At 29.0% G+C, this 22,400-nt stretch overlaps 2 protein-coding genes across 4 annotated transcripts; both read left to right on the top strand.

Moving 5' to 3' along the window:
- The first annotated feature begins 39 nt into the window (after positions 1–39).
- LOC113792153 (glycosyltransferase 25 family member) lies at positions 40–4,152 on the top strand. The gene is made up of 2 exons (XM_027342059.2): positions 40–1,563; positions 1,613–4,152. Exons 1-2 carry the CDS (start codon positions 187–189, stop codon positions 2,207–2,209), a joined length of 1,974 nt encoding a protein of 657 aa, XP_027197860.2. The 5' UTR covers positions 40–186; the 3' UTR covers positions 2,210–4,152.
- An 8,918-nt stretch (positions 4,153–13,070) lies between these two features.
- Positions 13,071–22,375, top strand: HDAC4 (histone deacetylase 4). Of its 3 annotated transcripts, none has more exons than XM_075823348.1 (14): positions 13,071–13,225; positions 14,313–15,068; positions 15,163–15,610; positions 16,010–16,129; positions 16,266–16,378; positions 17,330–17,473; positions 17,536–17,710; positions 17,774–19,410; positions 19,480–19,597; positions 19,661–19,818; positions 19,882–20,432; positions 20,496–20,644; positions 20,721–20,853; positions 20,916–22,375. In XM_075823348.1, exons 2-14 carry the CDS (start codon positions 14,502–14,504, stop codon positions 21,001–21,003), a joined length of 4,401 nt encoding a protein of 1,466 aa, XP_075679463.1. In that variant the 5' UTR covers positions 13,071–13,225; positions 14,313–14,501; the 3' UTR covers positions 21,004–22,375. The 3 variants fall into 3 exon arrangements, with proteins under 3 accessions (XP_075679463.1, XP_027197813.2, XP_075679462.1); XM_075823347.1 differs by lacking the exon at positions 13,071–13,225 and adding an exon at positions 13,284–13,407; XM_027342012.2 differs by lacking the exons at positions 13,071–13,225; positions 16,010–16,129 and adding an exon at positions 13,283–13,407.
- Positions 22,376–22,400: the final 25 nt, after the last annotated feature.

Raw genomic sequence — 22,400 nt, 5'->3', positions numbered from 1 at the left:
AATTAAATGAAACGATAAATGTTTACATTTCGGATATTTTTTCTTTGTGAAGGGTGACCGCCCATTTTCTGTAATCTAGTCTGGTAATATCTTCTTTTTTATTACATATGGATTATCCATTTTCAATTGGATTCAGCTTAAGTCTTGGATTTAGTTGATTTGTATTTGAAGACTCATCATATCAAAATGTTTGTCGTGAACCGGATTTGTCGTTTATCATTATTAATTACTGTTTTGAATCAATTTGAATTAATTTCGTCGTATCATGAAACGTCAACAACAACAAACGAATATCTTTTACCTACCATTCAAATTGTTCTATTAATTCATCCGTATAATAAAGCACAATTTTTACCTCATTGTCTTGGCTCTATTGAATCACAAAAATATACAAAAAGTCGTATCAGAATAAAGTTGATCACTGAAAGAATATTCTATGATGAATCAAATGATCCTTTATATAGAGAACCTGATGATATTGATGCCATATTGGACGAACATATCCGATTAAATGAACAGACAATTCGAATGTTGAAACGATGGTTGCGTGAAAATGAAGATGTTTACAATGATATTGAACTGTCGATTGTCAATATTCGATTGACGATGGATTCTCTTAATTCAGTCACGTATTGGAATAAAGATCATTATAGTCGTTTGATTGATTATAAAAATTTTGAATTATATCAATCATTTTTAATATGGGCTGATTGGCTCATTTTTCTCGATGCCGATGTTATCCTGACCAATCCAATGGTATTTCGTAATATTACCTCATCGGATCAGGTGGTCATTGCCCCGATGCTTAAATCATTCAACACATACTCAAATTTTTGGGCCGGAATGGATGATACCGGTTATTATATACGTTCGGATGATTATCTGCCAATATTGGAACGTAAACAACCTGGAAAATTTTCTGTTCCTATGGTGTATAGTTGTGTATTTATCAATTTACGAAGAACTGCATCAAGGCTATTGACATTTGATCCGTTAGAAATACAGCAGCTTATCGATGAGCAACAGACTAGTTCATGGAAAATTCCTTATGATGATATAATCGCATTTGCTAAATCGGCTACATTAAATGGAATCGAGTTATATGTAGATAATAGTGAAATTTGGGGCTGGTTACCATTGCCTATTATTGAAAATAAATACTCTTATGAGCTAACACGGCAAACTTTAATCGATTTAGAGCTAGAATCATTAATAGAAGGACCATCATTTCCAATATCATCATCATTGGAACAATATGTTGAACGGAGAGAAAATTTTGATACATTGGGTGTTGATCAAATCTTTGTAGTAAATCTTGCACGACGACCTGAACGTCGTAAAAGAATGGAACAATGTCTGAATCTGTTAGGTATCAGGGCTAAATTTAAAATGGCAACTGATGGTAAAGAATTGAGTGAAGAATTTCTTCGAAAACATGGAATCCGTGCCCTTGATGGTTATGTTGATCCATATCATAAAAGGCCAATAACATTTGGTGAAATTGGTTGCTTTCTTTCTCATTTTCGAATTTGGGAAGAAGCTCACCGAGAAAACTATTCTAAAGTAAGTTTATTTATTGTTTGATAAATCTTCAATTTTTTCTATTTTATAGATAATTGTGCTTGAAGATGATGTTCGTTTCGATTGGAATTTTCGTTCACAATGGTTACAAATTTTGGATCGCTTTGAAAAATTATCGAATGAATATGATTTTCTTTATTTAGGACGAAAACTAAATGATGGTGAATATGATAAAGAAGAAATTATAGATGATTTATTTGTGCGACCACGTTATTCATATTGGACAATTGGTTATTTATTAACTCGAAATGGTATTGAAAAATTATTACTATCAAATCCAACAAATCGTATGATACCGGTTGATGAATTTTTACCAATTATGTATGGTTCACATATTAATGAAACATTAACTAAAATGTTTCATATAAAAAATGAAGAAAAACTAAATGCCCTAAGCTTAAGACATTTGATTGTTTCACCAACACATTATGTTGGTGATCCATTATACGTAAGCGATACGGAACAATCGGATAAAGTGGATTCAAATAATGACGAAAAAAGTTCATTACAAATCGATGTTGATTTTGATGAACGAAAATTAAATAATCACGATAAACATGGAAGATGGAATATTCAGCCACCACCATCAGATGATGCTGTAAAAAATATTCAACATTTGGATTTGTAATTTCTATATATATAAACAAATAGCTTTTTCTTTTCTAGTCTTTTGAATCTAATTTAGATTCATTTTATTAATATAATAATTGAAAATCAACCGTAGAAATTTGTTAATAATAATAGATTTTTTATCTGAAGAAAATCTTTTTTTGAATGAAGAATATCTGCTTAATGATGTTTTGATTTTTATTTCATACCAAATATAATGATAATAATCCAAAAAGTTAAGACATCTAATATTTTCTGTTCGTTTTTGTATCCTGAAACACCGTAAATCCGATTACGAGTAAAAAAAATCTTATTTCAAAAAAAAAAAGAAAGAAAAACATTACTTAAAGAATAAAATCCTAAAATTTTTCTTGGAAATTTTTTCTCTTGTTGGCTCTATCTTACGGCCATCTTGAAATTTGAGAATGATCACTAAAAATGAATGAAATTCTCATTGTTACAGAATTATTTTTGACAGAATGAAATAAAAAACTTTGTTTCTATTTTAACTCAACAAGATCTGATTATTTTCATTTTTTCTATTTGACCATCAGTTCATTGAGTATGAGTGGAAAATTTTTTTTTTTTGAAGAATATTTTGAATTATTCGTTTTTCATTAACAAGAATTCTAATAGGATGTTTGATGTGATAAAATTTTTGTTATTTTTAGATCGATAAACAACTCTGACCCAGCTATCAATGTAAATGTATTTTCAGTTTTGTTCTTCCGTTATCGTCGACATTAATGACGACTTAATGACGTTCATCAGTTTTTTTTCCTGTCGATGTTTTTTCAAGATGTTTATCCATTTCTTGTTGATCTTTTATGTTTGAGAATTATTTTTAGCAACCATCAAACTTAAAAATAGCTGACCTAACTGCTAACAATGTTTTCCTTTTACGGTGTTTTAATAATGAATTTTGCAAATAAAAAAAGGTTCTGGACAAATTCTGGTTATTTTTAACCACTAGAAAACAATAAGCTAATAATAATAATAAAATAGATAACCGGAAAAAATAGAAATTCATTATTAAAATCATGACTTATCTAACAAACTTTATAATACCATAGTTACAGAGACCCGTAGATAGATGAAGCGCAAGATCAGTGATTCAGTTCCAGAAACAAAAACAATGAAAGAAGAAACTTCCACATTGCCATTTTTCCAAATTCAACTAAATGAATAAATGTTATTCTCTGTATATTTTTCTCTATGTAACCAAACTTTGAATTATTATATTGGCTGTTTCTAAATTTAGATTCACATCATCATCTTCATAATATACAACAAACACAACCAGAAAAAAAAGGAAAATAGCAATCTACGGCGCAGTACCAATATTCTGATTTTCTTTTCTTTAGCTTGTTTTTTTAAATTATGTGAATCATAAGACTTTAATTCATAAGGGCCTGTAAATGTTCCAGAATTCTTAAATAATCAACTATCACAAGAAAAACCAGCTCACAAGATTTACATTGCAAAACATTTATTCTTGAATTTCTTTTCAAGTTTAGGTTTTTGGAAAATTATAAATAAAGTTAATTGGAACAAAAATAAGTTTTCTGTTTCTATATGAGTCCGATCAATAAAGGATGATCTAATTTAATCAAAATTTTGCAGTGAAAAAAAAGTAGTTAGTCAAGTCATTTTTGCAACACTCTGATGACCTACGCCCAACAAACAATCAGTCGCCGTCGTGTTCCAAAGAATTGAAAATCAGAAAATTCTAAAAATAGAATCAAACACCCCCACCATATGATGATGATGATGATGATCCGTATGTAGGTTCCATGAACCGACATTGTGACAGACCAAAAAAAAAAAAAAAAGAAGAAAAGGGAAAATTCTGTATCGAATCCTGCGCGTGTAATCTATATGGTCGATTCTATCTAGGTTTTATTTTTCCATTTTCTTCTTCCCTTTCGGTACAATATTCGAATATGCGAACAGTGTGTGTGTGTGTGTGTAAAGAAAAAAAATTCTAACTGATAAAATTTATAGATCTATATGTGTTGTGTATAAAAGTCAAAACCCGAATTATAATTCAAAATAGGCTAAGATTGAATATGGATGTGGAGTGCTAAAGTCTAACATTGTTTTGGGACCGAATTTCACCAATTTCTATTATCATTTTTCTCTTTTGCCCATGCTTGATAGTTGTTTTTTTCATTTGGTTAGGTCGCTGTTCTTAAAATAGAATCCAGACAAACATAGCCATCACATTTTATTGATCGAAATGATAGTAAAAAAAACTAGGTTGAATTTGAGTCATCACATACACACGCATACACAACCTACTAGTGTTTGAATTTGTTGAAAATCAGAGAAAAAAAATGGAGCAGAATTGTAAAAAAATACTTGATGGATAAAATAAAAAGAATGAAATAAAAGGCAAAAATAAATCCAAAGTCGTGGCATTGAAGATTCCTTTTTTTTATCCACCAACGCATCATTGAAATGTTTTGCTTTCAGGAAACTTTTCAATGTTCATGGAATTTTTTTTTCGATATCTTTTGAGCAAACCTATATGTTTTATACAAATATTTAATGCCATTTGATTAGAATTTTTATAATTACTTGAGCCTTGACAGTAGTTGGTTTGCAAAGAAGAAAAAAAAAATGTTATGAAATTTCGTCTATTTTTTCGAATCCAAAAAAGTGGAGCAATTCAAGTGATGAATGAAATTAAAGTTCTTGGATCTAAAGATAGATATGGTAACAACAACAAAATAACAACGAATTATAAGAAAGAAATTTATGAACCCAGAAACTAAATTCGTATATAATAAACGGGGCGAAAAAAAAACTGAAAACGGAGATAAAAAGGATGGACCCGTCGTCAATTCTTGGAATTTTCATAAAAACACAAATAGCTGACATACATTTTCTTCTCTCTGTAACTGTAATGATCACAAACCATTTTTCTTTTCATTTTGGTTCCATATACTGACAAATTTATTTGCTTTAACGTTAGTTGAGCTTGAATTTATTGAACATCCATAATAATTGTGCTAAATATTCAGAATCCAGAATTGATAAACAGGAAAAAAAATTTGTTGTTTTTATTCTACTTTACGTTGGAAAATATATAGTTTAATTTTTGTGAATCCGATTTTTGGTCACAGAATTAATATATTCATCCAATTTTTTTTTGTCTTTTTTTTCCATTGTAATAAAATTACAAATAAACATATGATGATGATGATGATTTGTAATAATAGAATGAAAAGATGATTACGTTTTAATGTCATCAATTGATTTGGTTCAATGAAAGCAAACATACACCCACACACACACACTTTATAATAATCATTTTAAAAAATTTTTCGTCATTTTCTTTGAACAGATACATAATATTTATCTTCAAGGTTTTTTCTTTTCTTAATGAATTTGTAATTCAAATAAAAAAATTTCATATCAGATCTCTCGCTCTCTCTCTTATTTTTGTATGGGTGTTTCTTATTATATTTTTTTTGTCCTTCCTTTTCTTTATTTTCAACATTTCATAATTTAGTACTTATAAAAAAAATGAATGAACCAAAAATGAACAAATGATTATCATGAATAAAATCTTGATCCAATTACACAATCAAACAATGAAATACTTTCCTAAGTAGATAACCAGAAAAAATATTAACACAAATATGAATCATTTCATATCAAATTCCAAATGTCATCATTATATTTTTTTTTCAATCCATCAACTCTTCATTGTTTATTTTTTTCCAATTTAATTACAAATGTCAAAATGACAATCGAGCTGTGAAAATCATTGATCAGTTTAAAAAATTAATCGGTAAATTGAATATAACGACGGTTGACGAATTCCACATAAATAACTATTTATAAATGAATGCAAAAAGAATGAAAAGAAATGCGATAATGAAAATTATTTATTTCGGTTTTTTTTTTTATTTTGCAGAAAATGACTCGTGATGAATTCGAGTAATAAAAATAGAATCTATTCTTGTATTCAATACTGTTTTTGTTGTTGAATTCTCTTTTTCTATTTTTTCTCCCTCTCTGTAAATTGTATGTCATTTAATTATTATCATCCTAAAAAAAGAGGCTGATGATGCTAAACTAGGATTATCTATTTTTATCCACAAGATTCTTTCATTCATCATTGTTTTAAGAACGTAATGTTATTTCTTCATTTATTTCTTTTATCATATAAAATATTCACGTTTAGGTGTGATACTTCCTTGATCTTTCATAGGTTTTCTATTTTGGGATTTTGATTTGACAGATGATAGAATTAAGAGAATGATATTCTGTAGAAAAAAAATTTTGTCATCGATTCCAATGTACCTGAGATGTGCTTAGAAAAGTGTTTTTTTTCTTTCATTTACATATCTTATTTACTAATGTTACAATATTTTTTCATCTAAATTGACTAATAGTCAATATTTTTTCTTACTTGAAAAATTGAAAAGAAATGAAAATATTTATTCTCAAATCATCACTGTTTCAGTTTTTGGTTAAGTTTTCATCAACAACATTTTTGATGTTGTTTAATATTCTTTTGTGTGTGTCTAAAAATAACCATATACACTTCTTTCTTGATTCTATCTGACATGAATCGATTCCACATATATAACGACAACAATAACCAGAAATGAAAATCTAAATTTTGCTAAATAGGAATATCTTTGAAATGATAGACTAAAAACGAATGAAAATTTTTCTTTGTTTTTTTCGGAATATCATTTTTTTGGCTGTTTTGATTTCATAATTTTTTTCTTAATACTGCTTAATCTGAAAATATAGGAAATTTTTTCAAATAATTTATTGCGAATTAAGTACATGATTTCAATATTTTTCAAATGAAAATCATAATTTTTTTCATTAGAAATTTCGAATCAATACAAAACTGGAAAGGCAATCGGTCAAAAATGACCTTGATATTAATCTATTTTCCTGTTGCTTTTATTTTTATGTTGTTATTTGACGATATCAAGGTCATTCATCATTTATAGATTCTCTTGAATGAAATCATTATTGCCCGGTATTACAATCATGATGAATAATCCAAAACATGAATCAAATAATACAAACGACAACAACAACAAGAATCGCCCGTGAAAATAGTGATTAAAACATAATCCTCTAAAACGTTTCAAGAATTCTGAATTCAATCTACGATCGACTAACAAAATAACTAATCAAAATTACAAATATTACATATACATAGACTACAAACTAACTAAATGATTTCACTCAGTTATCATCATCATTCATCCATCATTAATAATATCGTTGAAATCAAGCAAAAATATCGGTTAGAAATTTACAAAATTATTAGAAAAAATCAATTATTTGATTTTTTTTGTTGAAATCAGATTATAATAAGAAAAATGTAAAATTGTTACATAATGCACTACGGGGAAGAACCAGACGAAAGATGGATGGTCATCATTTAATTAATTTATATCATTTTTTTACGCATGTCATTTTATCATAGTCATGTATGATAGAGAAATGGATAGCATAGAAACAAAATTCTTTGATAAAACATAACAGAAAAGAACTCTTTAAAATAAGAATATTCTTCTGTAACATTCTACATTTTTTCAATGCCACTACCATAATATATTGGAAAACATTTTTGTTAAGTATAGTGGGCGCCATCATTTTGAATCGAAAATTAAAAAAAAAAACATTCAAAGAATTATACATTGTATGTACTACTTACACATACAAAAAATTTTGTTTAAATATTGACAAACAGCTAGTCGTCAACAACAACGATCAAAACAAACAAAACCAAATGTTTTCAAATTCTAGTTTGAGACCTGATTCTAGTTAGCAAACTGACGCATTATATGAAAAAATATCTATTTTCGTACCATGAACGTAAAATGGTTGAAAACCATTGTTACTAAACTAAATTGGCAGCATAACAAATAGATATGCTTAACAATATAGTAAGTTTTGATCAATGTCTGTATAGAATCCATATCTATTTGTTGCCGGAATCAACAACACACACGCACAAACGCACATTCCCATTCTATTCGTTGTTGTCGTCGCTGTATGATTTGTTCCAAATGTTTAATTTCGTCATTCTTATTATTATTAATATTATGTGGGGAATGAATTCGAGAAAAAGAAATGAATAATAAAATAAAAAGAAGACGAATAAAAAGAAAGATATCAAATCAACCAAAAACAAAAAAACGAAACAAACATGTTCATTGTATTAAATATGTTTTCGTTGTCAATTTGATTTTTTTTCTCTTTCATTTGGTCAAAGTTGGTTGAATTGAGTTGCGCGCAAAAACTTAAGTTATTAGTGATTTTTTTTTACTTTTACTACTTTATTTGTTTTTTCCTCTCATTATTATATAACAATAATATTCTACTCGTTCAAAGTTTATGTTTCTCAGGTTCTTTTTGTTTCTCAACAACGTTCTTTCATTACAACGATCTCATCGGAAATCAAATTTTCAAAAAATTGATTTTTAATGTCAAGAATATTGTGGTAATTTCTTTTCGACAATTCTATGTTGCCCTTGAAATTTATACAACAAAAACGATTCTTATCTGGAAGATAAAATTTATGATTGAAGAATCATCCTCACCAAAATATTATCGAGATCCAAATATTTAAATAAATTCATAATTCGTTTTTTTCTCTATATTTTTCTTAATTTTTTTCATCAAAAAACCATCAATCATTCCATTCTAATCATCATTATCTACATATTTGATGTGTTAGCTGGTTTTGGTGTTTTGTAATGTGAAACAACTTGGTATCTCATTTGTAAAATTGTTCAATTGATAAACAAACACATATAATTAGCTGAAATAAAAAACAATCAAGGTAAGATTCTTTCTGTTATACTTGTTGTTGTTCTTTTTCCGGAATCGTACGACAAAAGCATTATCGTCATTAAATACGTCATCAAAATTCACAGGTTATTATCAAGTATTTGTTATTAAAATTGAATTAGTGAAATATTGAAGAAAATCAAATCGAATTGATTTATTGATTAAAACACAACAAAAAAACATCGATTGACGATAAGAGGATTGTCAATATTTGTTAAAAGAGTTTGACAAAAAAAAACTCGAGACAAATATGGACATTTGATTTGTTATAAATTATGATTATTTGTTGAAAAACCCATATTTACAGAAAGGAATGCGAATAAAAAATAGACCCTTCAGACGTCAATTGAAAAAAATTATCAATAATGTTTTTGTTTTCTAATTTATTCATTTTCAATTTATTTTTCTTTGGCTTCTGAATGAATCCAGACATTCGAATCAATTAAACATACATCGGGCATCATCATATTTAACATATATATCAAAACAGAAATTTGATAATAATTATCTCGATTAGACTTATTATATGAACAACAAAAAATCTTTTCTTCAAAAAAAAAAATAATTTTATTTTAGCAAAAATTTTCGAATCATTCATTCATTCAATCAAAAAGAGATGGAGCAACAGTTGCAGGAAATTCAAGTTTTTTTTCAAATTCTCATTATCAGTTTTCGTTCATCACCGAATCATCTATACAAAAAGCTAACTAAGCTGAGATTAAATGAAATTTCTCAGTTCACAAATTGTGAATGCAATGTTATTGCTTCTTTGACTATACTCTGTGTGTATATGCGTGTTTGTTCATCAAACATCATCAGGTTTATTAATAGATTGAAGGTCGATTTTTTTTTCTTTTTCCTCATCATCATTTTTTTCATACATTTTTTTATTCCATTTGGTTTTTGTTTTCATTAGGAATAAAAACAATGGTTAAACATTTTTTTTGAGAATAAAAACCACATAATCAGTTTGTTCAATCGATTATGATGGCGATAATGATCAAATTAGATTTACAATATTCTTGTTTTTGAAAACAAAATTCAAACTATTGTATATATAGGCTGTAAATTTACTATTAAATTCTATAGATTCCCATTACTGATTTGTTTGTTGCAAAACAGTTTCATACAATGTGATGATTTTTCTTATGTAAATATTGTTTCAAGATATTGAGTTTTTCTATTCAGAATTTTTTTTCTTTGTTTTTTTTAATTCTAATCCTTTGTCTTTATCATATTTGTACTTTTGTTGTTTTCTTTGTTTGTTTGATCGATTTGTATTTTAATGTATTTTGATAAGCGTGAGCAGATATATTGTTTTATTCTCTCTCTTATATTTTATTGCCGGAACTAAATCATTTCATGAAGAATAAAAAACTAATGTTCGTGGAAATTTAAATTATTTTTAATAAATCATACCATAAATTTCTTATGAAATGATAATCTTACTAATCAAAATACTTTTGCCGTTATATTAAAAATTATCAATAGTGATGATTGTTTTTTTTCATATCATCATTTTATCTTTTACAACAACAACTAACGATTGTATTTTGATCGATTTAAAAAGGGCTTTCTCAGAAATTAAAAAAAACAGTTACGGTTTTTCTCGCTGACGTTATTAGAAAAAAAATGTCTATCTGATCATCATTGATGATCATCGATGGTATTTTGCTGATCTTGTCATCAGACAAACCAGGAAAAACATTGCCTATTTTTGGATTTCTTTTTTTTGTTGTTGTTGTCAATTAACACAATGAAATAATGATATCGACCAATCGATTAGCAGTTTTCTATTTTCTTTGAAAAAAAATTCATTGCCACTTGTTGTTGGAATGAAAATAATTTTTTCTTTTTCATTCAAAGGAATGGATAAGATCAATTAATTAAATTTTTTTGTTACTTGCTTTATTTTGATTGACATAATTTGTAAACAATTTATGGAAAATTTTTTTCAAAAAAACTCGTTGTCAAGTATCATACACATGATTAGATTCGTTTTTATTTTCTATTTATTCGTCCGGATTATTGAAAATATAATTCGGAAATGACGATAATTAATTTTATCAATCAATCAATCAATATTTCGATAAATTTGACCAATCAATATTTGTCAAATTGAAAAAAATCACATGTCATTCGAATGGATTTAAATTTGATTTGAATTATCATCAATCAAAAATTAAAAAATAAAACAACCACAATAAATTAATGATGAGGATAGCCCAATAGAAAAAAGAAATGCTTTTTGTTGTTATTGTCACTTATTTTTCCAGATTTACATTAGACACATTTGACAACAAAAATTGCTTTCAAAAACAATGTTGATAAGATTTCTGGGTTTAAACGTTGCAATTTTCATTGATGATAATCACTATTATATATGGATTTATCATATGATTCATTCTTTCGTCAGAAAAAATACCCAAACGTTTTTTTTGTTGACAACGATGAATCTCACGAGGAAAATCCAAATCCAACCGGTTGTTTCTTGTATGCATTTTTTGTGATTAGTTCAAAAAAATGAATCCAAATTCGAAATTTTAATCGAAATATTATTTTGATTATTGGAAACAATAAATTCTTTCATGTTTTTTTTCGGTTCAAAACAAAATGGATTCAAATAAATTAGACATTGAACTTTGATGGAGAAAAACTCGTCTCGTCATGAAAAAATAATTATCATTATACATTATCGGAAATAGTTTTTTTTTTTTGTTAAATTGTCATTTGATAGAACGAAATTTGTCCATCATTTTAAAAATAAATCAGTTAAAAATTCTTGGAGAATATTCCACTTGAATAGATCAAATTGATGTTATCCTAAAAATTGTCCAGAGAGGTATCCAACCTATTCTATATCCTGTGCATTTGTGTGTGTGTTTTTTCCCTCACACACACACACTTATTGTTTCTATTTCTTGTGTTATCATAGTTATTATGATTGATTTATTTTTAGCAACATCAGGATGGGTTTGTGATGATGATAATAATAATAATAATAATCATCATTATCATTGAAATAATGATATAGAGGATATGTTGTTTTCTATTTTCTATTTTTTTTTTTTTTTAAATCAAATCTAATGGTAGCTGTATAGTAGATATATACACTTTATATATCGAAACAAACAAACACAGAGACAGACAGACAAAAATATTAACTATTAGATTGCCAATAATATCTAAACGATGATTTTAATAATTATTAGAAGAATAATTTCCAAGCTATTCAAGTGTTAAATAAAAATTCTCAGATATAAACATACAATAAATTTCACTATGGCAATGATGATGATGATGATTATAACAAGTGTAATATAAAATGAAAATAGTGAAACTCAACGAATGAGGATTGAATCCACAAATAGTAATTGAAAATCTTTAAAAGAGAAAGATAATCAAGCAATAATGTTTAGTGTATTTTTTTTTAAATGGAAACACGCGTAAATAAGTATCTGTATATAACATCACGTACCATCATCATTTGCCACCACCACCATCATATCACCGCGAATATTAACCACTTCCTTTGGGTTTTTTTCTTCTTGTGGTTGATGATAATGATGATAATCATTATCGTCGATGTTATTTATTATTATTATTTGTTGTTGTTGTTGTTGTTTGAATGGTTATAGTTAAAATGGATTTACCATTATAATTTTTTTTATTTTCTTTTTTTCATTCGAATGAAAATCTATGATGATTTGGTCTTTACAAAAAAGGGGAAAAAATTTAATCATCAATTCTTTCAAATAATTATTTGTTTGTTTTTCGATTCTGTTGTGTTATGTCAAAAAAATGCTATTCAGAATCGGATTATTGTTTTTTTTCGTTTTTTAAATTTTCAACCAATTATGTGTTTGTGTTTATAAACAATTTTTGATTTTGAATTCCATGAATTGAAATGAATTTTTTCATAATTTGCATGTGATGTGTTTTTTTCAAAAATGGATTGTTAGTGCTACCTCACACATGAATAAACTTTTCATCTTTTCCGTTTTTTTGGAATACAAACGATATTCAATTCCATTCGACCAATAATTTATCGAATACTGCAACTATGTTTGTATTCGAAATACAAATATTTTGATACATGCATTCCAATCATCTTTTTTAATATGATTTCAAAGCATTTCAACATTAAAATATTCTTAACGCTGTCAAAGTTTAACCACCACTATCATCAAAATTATCAGTAATTTTTCTCGTTTTTTTTTTTTTTTTTTTTTTTTTTTTTTTTTTTTTTTTTTTGGTTAAATCATTATCAATATATCCATACAGAAAGAATTATTGTCGTCACAAATCAAAGCTATCGTTGTCGTTATCGTCGTTGTCGTCGTCGTCGAAAGCACTAAACAACAGGAATGTTTATGCCAGGTGTGTGTGTGTATGATTGTGTAAATCAAAAAAAAGGAAAGAAATTCTTTTTTTATTTGTTTGCTTGTTAAAAGTCACGTCGTCAATGTTTATTTGATGTTTATCCATCATTTTATTATGATGTGTTGTACATTTTGAATGTAATTCCAATAAATCATGAACATAAAATAAAGATCTGATTTTTTTTTCGTTCATATCAATGTTTAATTCAGGCATGTGTGACAAATTTGTTGACCAAATCAAATATTGAAAAATTTTCCTAAAATTTTTGAATTTTATTTCCATTTTTAAATGGAATTTAATTTTAGTGATTCGATTGTTTTTTAGATCATTCAAACAGTTGTATATATGGTGTATGTATGTTTGAAAATGATAAAAAAATACTAAACAAAAGTAATAGTTGTTATTATCGTCATCAATTTATAAATTACAGATGCGGAAAGAGAAAAATAAAGAGAAAATAACATTTTTAAATAATTTGACTAATCAATAAGGAAATTTTCACTGTCATTGCCAATGTATAATGTATTTAACGATGGATTTATTTAAAAAAAAAAAAATAATCTTTAATTCTCAAAATTACGTCATTCTCGTGTTTGTTCGTCTGTGAATCTTGAAAAATGATGATGTTTTTTTACACTATTGTTGAAGCAGACAACATATCGCATTCGATTTTTTACTAGAATATTCGATTAACGATAAAAAATTTGATTGGATTTTTTTTCAAATTTGCCATTAGGATAACAATAAATAATTGAATAATAATTTTTCCGATGACAATTATTGAATTTTGTTATTGTAGTTGAAAAAAGTTTTTGATCATTTATTGATTATTATTTTGCTGATCAAATCTTAAATTAAAATTTTTAATAAATTTTATTTTTTGCTATTCATCATTTTTTTAGGATTATTCAATTATCACCAAATTAAAAACTAAATGAAGAAAAAATCTATCAATTTTTGATCGTCTACCTCGCTGTCCAAAAAAAAAAAAAACAAAAACAAAGTCACAATTAATATCAATCAACAAAATAGTGTTTGTTTATGTAAAAAGTTAACGAAAAAAAAATTCTGATTTCAATTGATTGAATCAAATGTCATCTGCTCTAACATCGGCCTCTATAACACCATCATCAATTGGTCAATGTACGATTGGGACCGACATTGTGGTTTCAGCACCAGCAACAACAAAAACCAATGTTACTAATTCTATCAATAACAGTGGTCAAACGACAAACAATTTAATTATTCATGATAATTATCCATCATCACGATCAACAAATGCTCATCAGTCAGTAATTCATGAAACAAAATCATTATCAACAGCAACAATGGCTAGTGCATTGAATCTGGCCCAAGTAGCTACCACAACAGCACCCGTTGTAGCAATGGTAACCAATGGTGGCAGCGGAAATGTTGATTCGTCAATGTCTAATCCATCATCAACATCATCATCATCAACCTCCGCGGTTGCTACCGCAGCAACAACCACAATGATTGGACAGCCACCAAATCAATTGACATTACAACAATTTAAACAACAATTGATTGAATTAAAACAACAACAACATCTTCAACAACAGTTGTTATTGCAACATTTTCAACAACAACAACAACAATTGAATGAACATCATGAAAAACAATTACAGGAACATATTCGAGTAAGTAATCATTCAATAAATGAATGCCAAACTGATCTGATAAGTATGAAAATTATTATTATCATTATTCAAACAAAATTCTTTATCTATTTAGGAATATATTGAAAAACAGAAGATTGAAAGAGAAAAATCTGAACAACAACAAGCTGCGGCGGCAGCAGCAGCAGCAGCCGCTGCACAAGCTCGTGTTGAACAACAATTAGAACGTGATCGACAACAACAAGAAAAAGAACGTCTGGAAAAAGAATTGTACAAATTGAAGAAAAAAGATGGACCATCAGCCAGTGCATCAATCGAAGTAAAACAACGTCTACAGGAATTTGTATTAGCTAAAAAACAACGTGAAGCAGCCGCTGCAGCAGCAGCAGCTGCTGCTGCCGCTTCAGGTGGAAATAATTCCGCTGTTACATCATCATCGGGTTCAACGGGTGTTGGTACGCCTTCACCACCAACACCATCATCAACAACATCATCATCACGTATTTTACCATGGCATACAACATTAGGCAAATATGATAATGATTTTCCTCTGCGTAAAACCGGTACGTTATTTCATTTATTTTAAGGTTCTTATTCATGAATAATTATTTGATGAATTTGATTGATTTTGACATTTATGCCATATATCTAATCGATCAAAATTGATTACAAAAATTATGATGGTTATAAACTAACTGTTGTCTATATCTATCTATTTTACTTTTCATTGATTATTCATTCATCTATTCATCATCAATCATGTATTGTTGATCGCATGTGGTCGCCTATCCTCCTACTCAATTTTATCGCTTCCTGTTGCTCTGTCCGAATGTTCACTAAATGCTGTTGCTAAAAAAACAATCCCTGAACAATGGCTTAATCCTGTTCCAAATAAATTGAAACCAATGCAAATATGAATCAATAATTGATGATAACAATAATAACAATAATTGTGTGTGTAGCATCCGAACCTAATCTAAAAGTACGATCTGCACTGAAAGCTAAAGTGATACAACGTCGTAGTTCACCATTGCTTCGTCGTAAGGACAAACCATCACCGCTTAAACGTCGCACCATGTCAAGTAAGATATTATTATTCTAATATAATCAATCAATCAATTTAATTGATATGCTTAGATGAACATTATCGATTCTTTACATTATAATTCTAATTTAATAATTCCTGTTTTATGGTTTATGATCTGTTTTTTAAATTAGATGATGTATCCAATGGCATTCCAGAAAATTCTTGTTCACCACCAAGCGGTGGTGTACTTAGTCATCAATCGAGCTTTGGTTCCGGTGGTTCAGGATCAACACCAATACAGGAGGTTGGTATATTTTATTTCAACTCAAAATATCCAAATTTTTGACAAGATATACTCATAGAATTCGACATCTCTTGCCAACTTTGATACAGAAAAAAATTCACTACACAGAAAAAAATAGTAATCAAAATCTTCAAAAGAATAATTATTTTTTTGAATAATGACCTTGAAATGAAGATGTAAGATTATTCTTTTAGAACATCTTGAATGAAATTAGATTACATACACACATTTACATCAGAAAAATAAATGAATGGTTATCATTTTTCATGAACACAAAAAAATTACATCAAAAAGAATAAAGTTTATTAAATGTTGCACACCACAGAAATTCAAAACAAAGCAACAAAAACAAATGAAACAAGAATTATTTAAAACAAAGAATATTCTATCTATAATAAAGAGAGAAAGAAAGATAAAACAAACAGACCTTAGGTTATCATTATAAATTAGTTTAATAATAGAATTATTATTAGATGAAATATGTTTCAAATGAATGAATGAATGAATGAATGAATGACGACAACGATAATGATGTAATGATTAAAAGAGAAGAAAAACGCCATAATAAATACACAGTTTGAATTGTTTTCAATAACAACAACAACAAAAATCGGTTATGAAGTTATTTTTAGCCACAATTTCAATTCGCTGAGTATAGCTTTGAATTGAATGATAATTGTTGATTTTGTACCGTTTTAATTCATTTCGTATATGATAATCATTTCAATGTTTAAGGCTAAATCAATTCAATCTATTTGACTGATTGAATAAATAAAGTTACAAAAATAGAAATTTTCAAAAAACCGATGACGACAAATATCAAAATTTGAAGGAAAATTCTCATTATTGCATAAAATTATTTATAGTTAACAATATTGATATTGTAATGAATTTTGTTTATTTGATCGTTTTTTTTCTTGTTTTGTCAAATTTTTGTACAATAAAAAACAGGAATCAAGTCAATCACCATTCAATGGGATGGCACAAAATTCTTCTGCATGCGATCTAGCATTATATTCATCACCATCATTGCCAAATATTTCCCTTGGTCGACCACATCATGTACCATCAACAAATACAACATCGGTCATAACAGTACGGATTTTTGTTTTTTATTTGAATTATTTTAATTGAAAATTTTTGTTTTTTTTCTACAGTATCCATCGGATATCAAACCGACGGTATCGAATATGAGCGAATTACAAATGAGAGCATTACGTCTTGGTATGCCATTAGCTGCAGCTGCAGCAGTAGCAGCAGCAGCGGCTGCTTCATCTCAAACATCCGCATCTATCCATTCCTCCCATACACCATTTTTTCCATCATTACCAGGTATATTATCGATTATTTTGATGTTGTCCAAATCATTAAAAAAACTATTTTTCGTTTATTTAGTCATTGAAGGCGATTTCACTCCACCATCCAGTCCAAATAATCTTCAAAAACAATTGAAATTGTTGGAAGAAACAGCAGCTAGAACGACCACTGTAAACCCAAATTCATTGTCGAACAACCACAATAATAATTCGGCTAATGGTCATTCTACATCCCAATCACCTATTCAATCATCATCAACGATAACAAATTCATCATCATCATCATTAAATCAGGCATTCTCACCGGCGGCTGCATTAGCTAATTCGGCTGCAATGTATTCATATGCAACAGCAGCCGCAGCTGTAGGCATTCCAGTATCAGATAATATGGCTGCTGCTTCCGCTGCTGCTGCTGCCCTTTCATCCATCTATCATCAACGATTATCATCGACCAATAATAATAACATTAGTAGTACCTATTCTATAACGGCTGGTGGCCCAATACGACCAACTGCGGCATTACATGCTGCTCGTATAGTACAACGACCATTAGGCCGGACGCAAAGTGCACCATTACCATTGGGTCATCCTGCATTATTACCTGGTGGGTCATCTAGCTCAAGTCAATCATCAATGAAACAACCACAAACAACCTCTAGTCTGGTTAAACAACATATACGTAATGCCGTATTAACAAGAGCGTCCAGTAAAGGACAAATGGTCGAAAATGTTGAAGAAGAAACGGAAGCAGCAGTTGCGGCTGAAGAGTTGATGCATGAAAATGATCAATCTAATCAAACACTGAAGAAAACCAAAGGTAATCCCGAAGACATATCCGATCAAGTTATTGATCTGACTAAGAAAAGATCGGCTAATGAAGAAGAATCATCATCATCAACTAGTCCAAACACAACAAATATCATCAATTCAAATACAGCTGCCGATATGATGTTTCCGACGCATATGTCACCATTTCGTTTAACATCAACAACCAGTGCAAGTAATATTCAACAAGCCATACAAAATCAGCAAATTCAGCAACAACAACTTCAACAACAACAACAATATTATTTCCCATTTTTAGGTGTTACAAATACAGCATCCATATTACCAACAACACCATTGGCTACCTATCCATTTATTGATCCCACATGGGCAGCATTCTATCAAAGAGCTGGTGTTGCCGGTAGTACATGTAGTGGTAATTATTTACCAACGACTGCTGGTAATAGTGCATTCCGTTCACCTTTATTGTCTGCTGGTAGTTCATCGTCAACAACGCCATCAACAGCAGCTCAATTATTAATGCATCATCATACACCGAATAGTCATTATCCTTCACATTTTCTACATAATCATCATCATCATCATAATCAGCCAACAAATCCTGGTCGACCATTATCGCGCACATTATCTAGTCCACAAGTGATGCTTAGTCACAATAATAATCATAACAATAGTGGTCACAATACCTCACCTGAAAGTCCAGCAACGGGAACAACTAGTCCAGATCTTATAAATAATTATCAACAGCAACAACAACAGCTGCCACCACCAAATGGAAGTTATCGTTTTACAACCGCATTAGTTTATGATAGTTTTATGCAAAAACATCAATGTAATTGTAATGACACATTTCAACATCCGGAACATGGTGGTCGACTACAAAGTATATGGGCCCGTATTACTGAAACTGGATTAGCTGGTCGTTGTGAGGTACTAATCATTTCACAAAAATAAAGATTATTAATGATTTTTTATCAATTCATTTCACATATTAAACAGCGTCTTCGATCTCGTAAGGCTACTTTGGATGAAATACAAACTTGCCATAGTGAAGCTTATACATTATTATTTGGATCCTCATTACATAATCGACATAAAATTGATCCAAATAAATTAGGTAAATATTGAATATAGTGAGGATATTGAAGTTTTTTAATCCTGATTTTTCCAATGAATAAAGCTGATTTGCCCATCAAATCTTTAGTCATGCTACCATGCGGTGGAATTGGTGTTGATTCTGATACAACATGGAATGAAATACATACAGCCGGTGCTGCTCGTATGGCTGCCGGTTGTGTTATTGAATTGGCCACTCGCGTGGCATTGAAAGAAGTCAAAGTATGTTTCTTATAATCAATATTGTATAAATTTTTTATTAATTTTTAATTTTATTATGAATAGAATGGTTTTGCTATTGTTCGCCCACCAGGTAGCCATGCTGAATATCAGCAACCAATGGGATTCTGTTTTTTTAATTCGTTGGCCATTGCTACCAAAATTATTCAACAAAAATTGAATTTAAAACGGATACTAGTTGTCGATTGGGATGTACATCATGGTAATGGGCTTCAACAATCCTTCTACGATGATCCTGGCGTTTTATACATTTCATTGCATCGTCATGATGAAGGTAATTTTTTCCCCGGTACCGGTAATTTAAATGAAATCGGTATCGGCCCGGGTGTCGGTTTTAATGTGAATATTGGATTCAACGGTGCGTTGAATCCACCGATGGGTGATGCTGAATATGTTGCAGCATTTCGTACAATCGTTATGCCTATCGCTCGTCAATATGATCCAGAAATAGTTCTAGTCGCTTGCGGATTTGATGCTGCACGTGGACATCCAGCACCATTAGGTGGTTATCTTGTTTCACCTGCATGTTTTTCCTATATGACTCAGCAATTGTTGACACTGGCCAATGGCCAAGTGGTTATGGCGCTTGAAGGAGGGTATGTTTACATGACAATACGAATCATAATGAATTTATTTTAATCATTGAACATAATCTGTAGATACGAACTGACAGCTATTTGCGATTGTGCTCAAGCTTGTGTATCAGCATTGCTTGGTGATCAGGTGACAGCCATTTCTGAAGAAGAAGTTACACGTAAACCAACACCAATTGCTGTTGATCTTTTGAATCGGGTAATACAGATTCAATGTAAGTAAATACATCAAATTGTTTCATCTCAATTAACAGCAATATCTTTTATTTTATCGAAAACTCATCATTACAGCACAACATTGGTCAAATCTACGACGATATGCACATTTGGTCAATTGTGATGCATTAGAAGCACAACGTAAAGAGATTGAAGAATGTGAAACAGTCTCGGCAATGGCTTCATTGACTATGACACATGTACAAAGGTTTGATTTTTATGACAGAATTCGATTGTCAGACTAACCATGTTTGTTTTCATAAAATTCAGTCCCGAATCAGTAACCGAACAAACAGAAATCATGTTGGATGAACCAATGGAAGAAGATAGTGGTGGTAATAGTGGTAACGGAAAATAAATAATAAATCAACCAAAAAAAAGAAACCTAAAACAACCCGTAATAACCAAATCTCATTATTCGAAAAACTTTTTATAAACAAACAAACAAACACAAAACTGACGAAAAATTCATTTCATCTCCCAATTTTTCTCCTTTTTGGCTTTCTTTTTGATATAAATCTTACGTCTATACTTATATATTTTATTTTGAAAAGAGAAAACTACAGAAAAAAATCGTCAACTTTTCATCCAAACAAATCAACCAAACAGAATTCTCACTGCAAACATTTCATCATTTTAATATTAATTTTCTCTTTTATCGTTCGTCGATAATGTTATATGAGGAAAAATTTGAAAAATTCTTTTTGGAAAGAAGATTTTAATTTTGGGATAAAAAACTTACAACACAAATTCACTCTATATACTTCTTTTTTTAAAAAATCTATATATATTTGCGATGAAAAATGAAGAACAAATCTTTGTTGTTCCTTTTTCATCACCATTTTGTTATTTTCCGGTCCTCTAAACAGAATTTAATGGAAAAAATTCCAAACTCTGTTGTTATTTCTTTCTAATTTCCTTTGATTGCCTCGTTGCTTTTTGTCCCAAAATCATGATAATTTCTACAACGATGTTGTTTTCACCAAATATGAATGAATGAATCCACCGATCAATGGATTATGGATTTTTTTTTGTTAATCAATTCTGTTATTGATATTGCTATGACCAGTTTATGTTCGATCATAGCCATCATCATTGTCGTTATTGTTTATGTTATGATTGAATTAATTAATTGATTGATAAGATCAATGACAGTTTATTATATTTATGTTATGAATATATATTGAATGTATACCAAACAAATGCTAACACATTAAAATATGGAATTTCTTATGTTATTTTCTACAAAAAAAAACAACAACACCAACAATCTTTGAAACACAAAACTGATCATCAATTTGTTAAAACTATTGACTATCTTTCTCAGTTATCATCATCATTATCACTATTATTTTTGTTTTATTCATTCGATGACAAAACAAAACAATTTATTTGTCGAATTTTTTTTTCTTTACTTTTTTTCGCCCAATTTTATTCCTTTTGTTTGTTGATGAATATTTATATTATTACAAATTATACAAATGATTTATCAAGTGTTTTACATTCGTGGATAAACAAACAAACAAAAATTATTGATACCAAAACATAGTCGATGGCTATATGTTGATTTAACATTTTGTTGTTTTTTTTTGAAATCCCTTTCTATTGTTTTTATTTTGGTCTTGATTGTTATTATTTAATTAAATCATTACCCGGCCCCCACATCGTGATTTATTCCTCCATTTTCAATTTTAAATAAATAAAAAAATAATAATTACATCCGATCATAACTAAGATGGCGCTGTTTTTTTCGGG

The sequence above is a fragment of the Dermatophagoides pteronyssinus genome, unplaced genomic scaffold (genome assembly GCF_027571235.1).
Source record: "Dermatophagoides pteronyssinus isolate colony J.1.1.1.1 unplaced genomic scaffold, Derpt_VIB-CSIC_2022.12 sq0026, whole genome shotgun sequence".
NCBI classification, from domain to species: domain Eukaryota; kingdom Metazoa; phylum Arthropoda; class Arachnida; order Sarcoptiformes; family Pyroglyphidae; genus Dermatophagoides; species Dermatophagoides pteronyssinus.
This window is presented reverse-complemented; position numbering and strand designations above follow the sequence as displayed.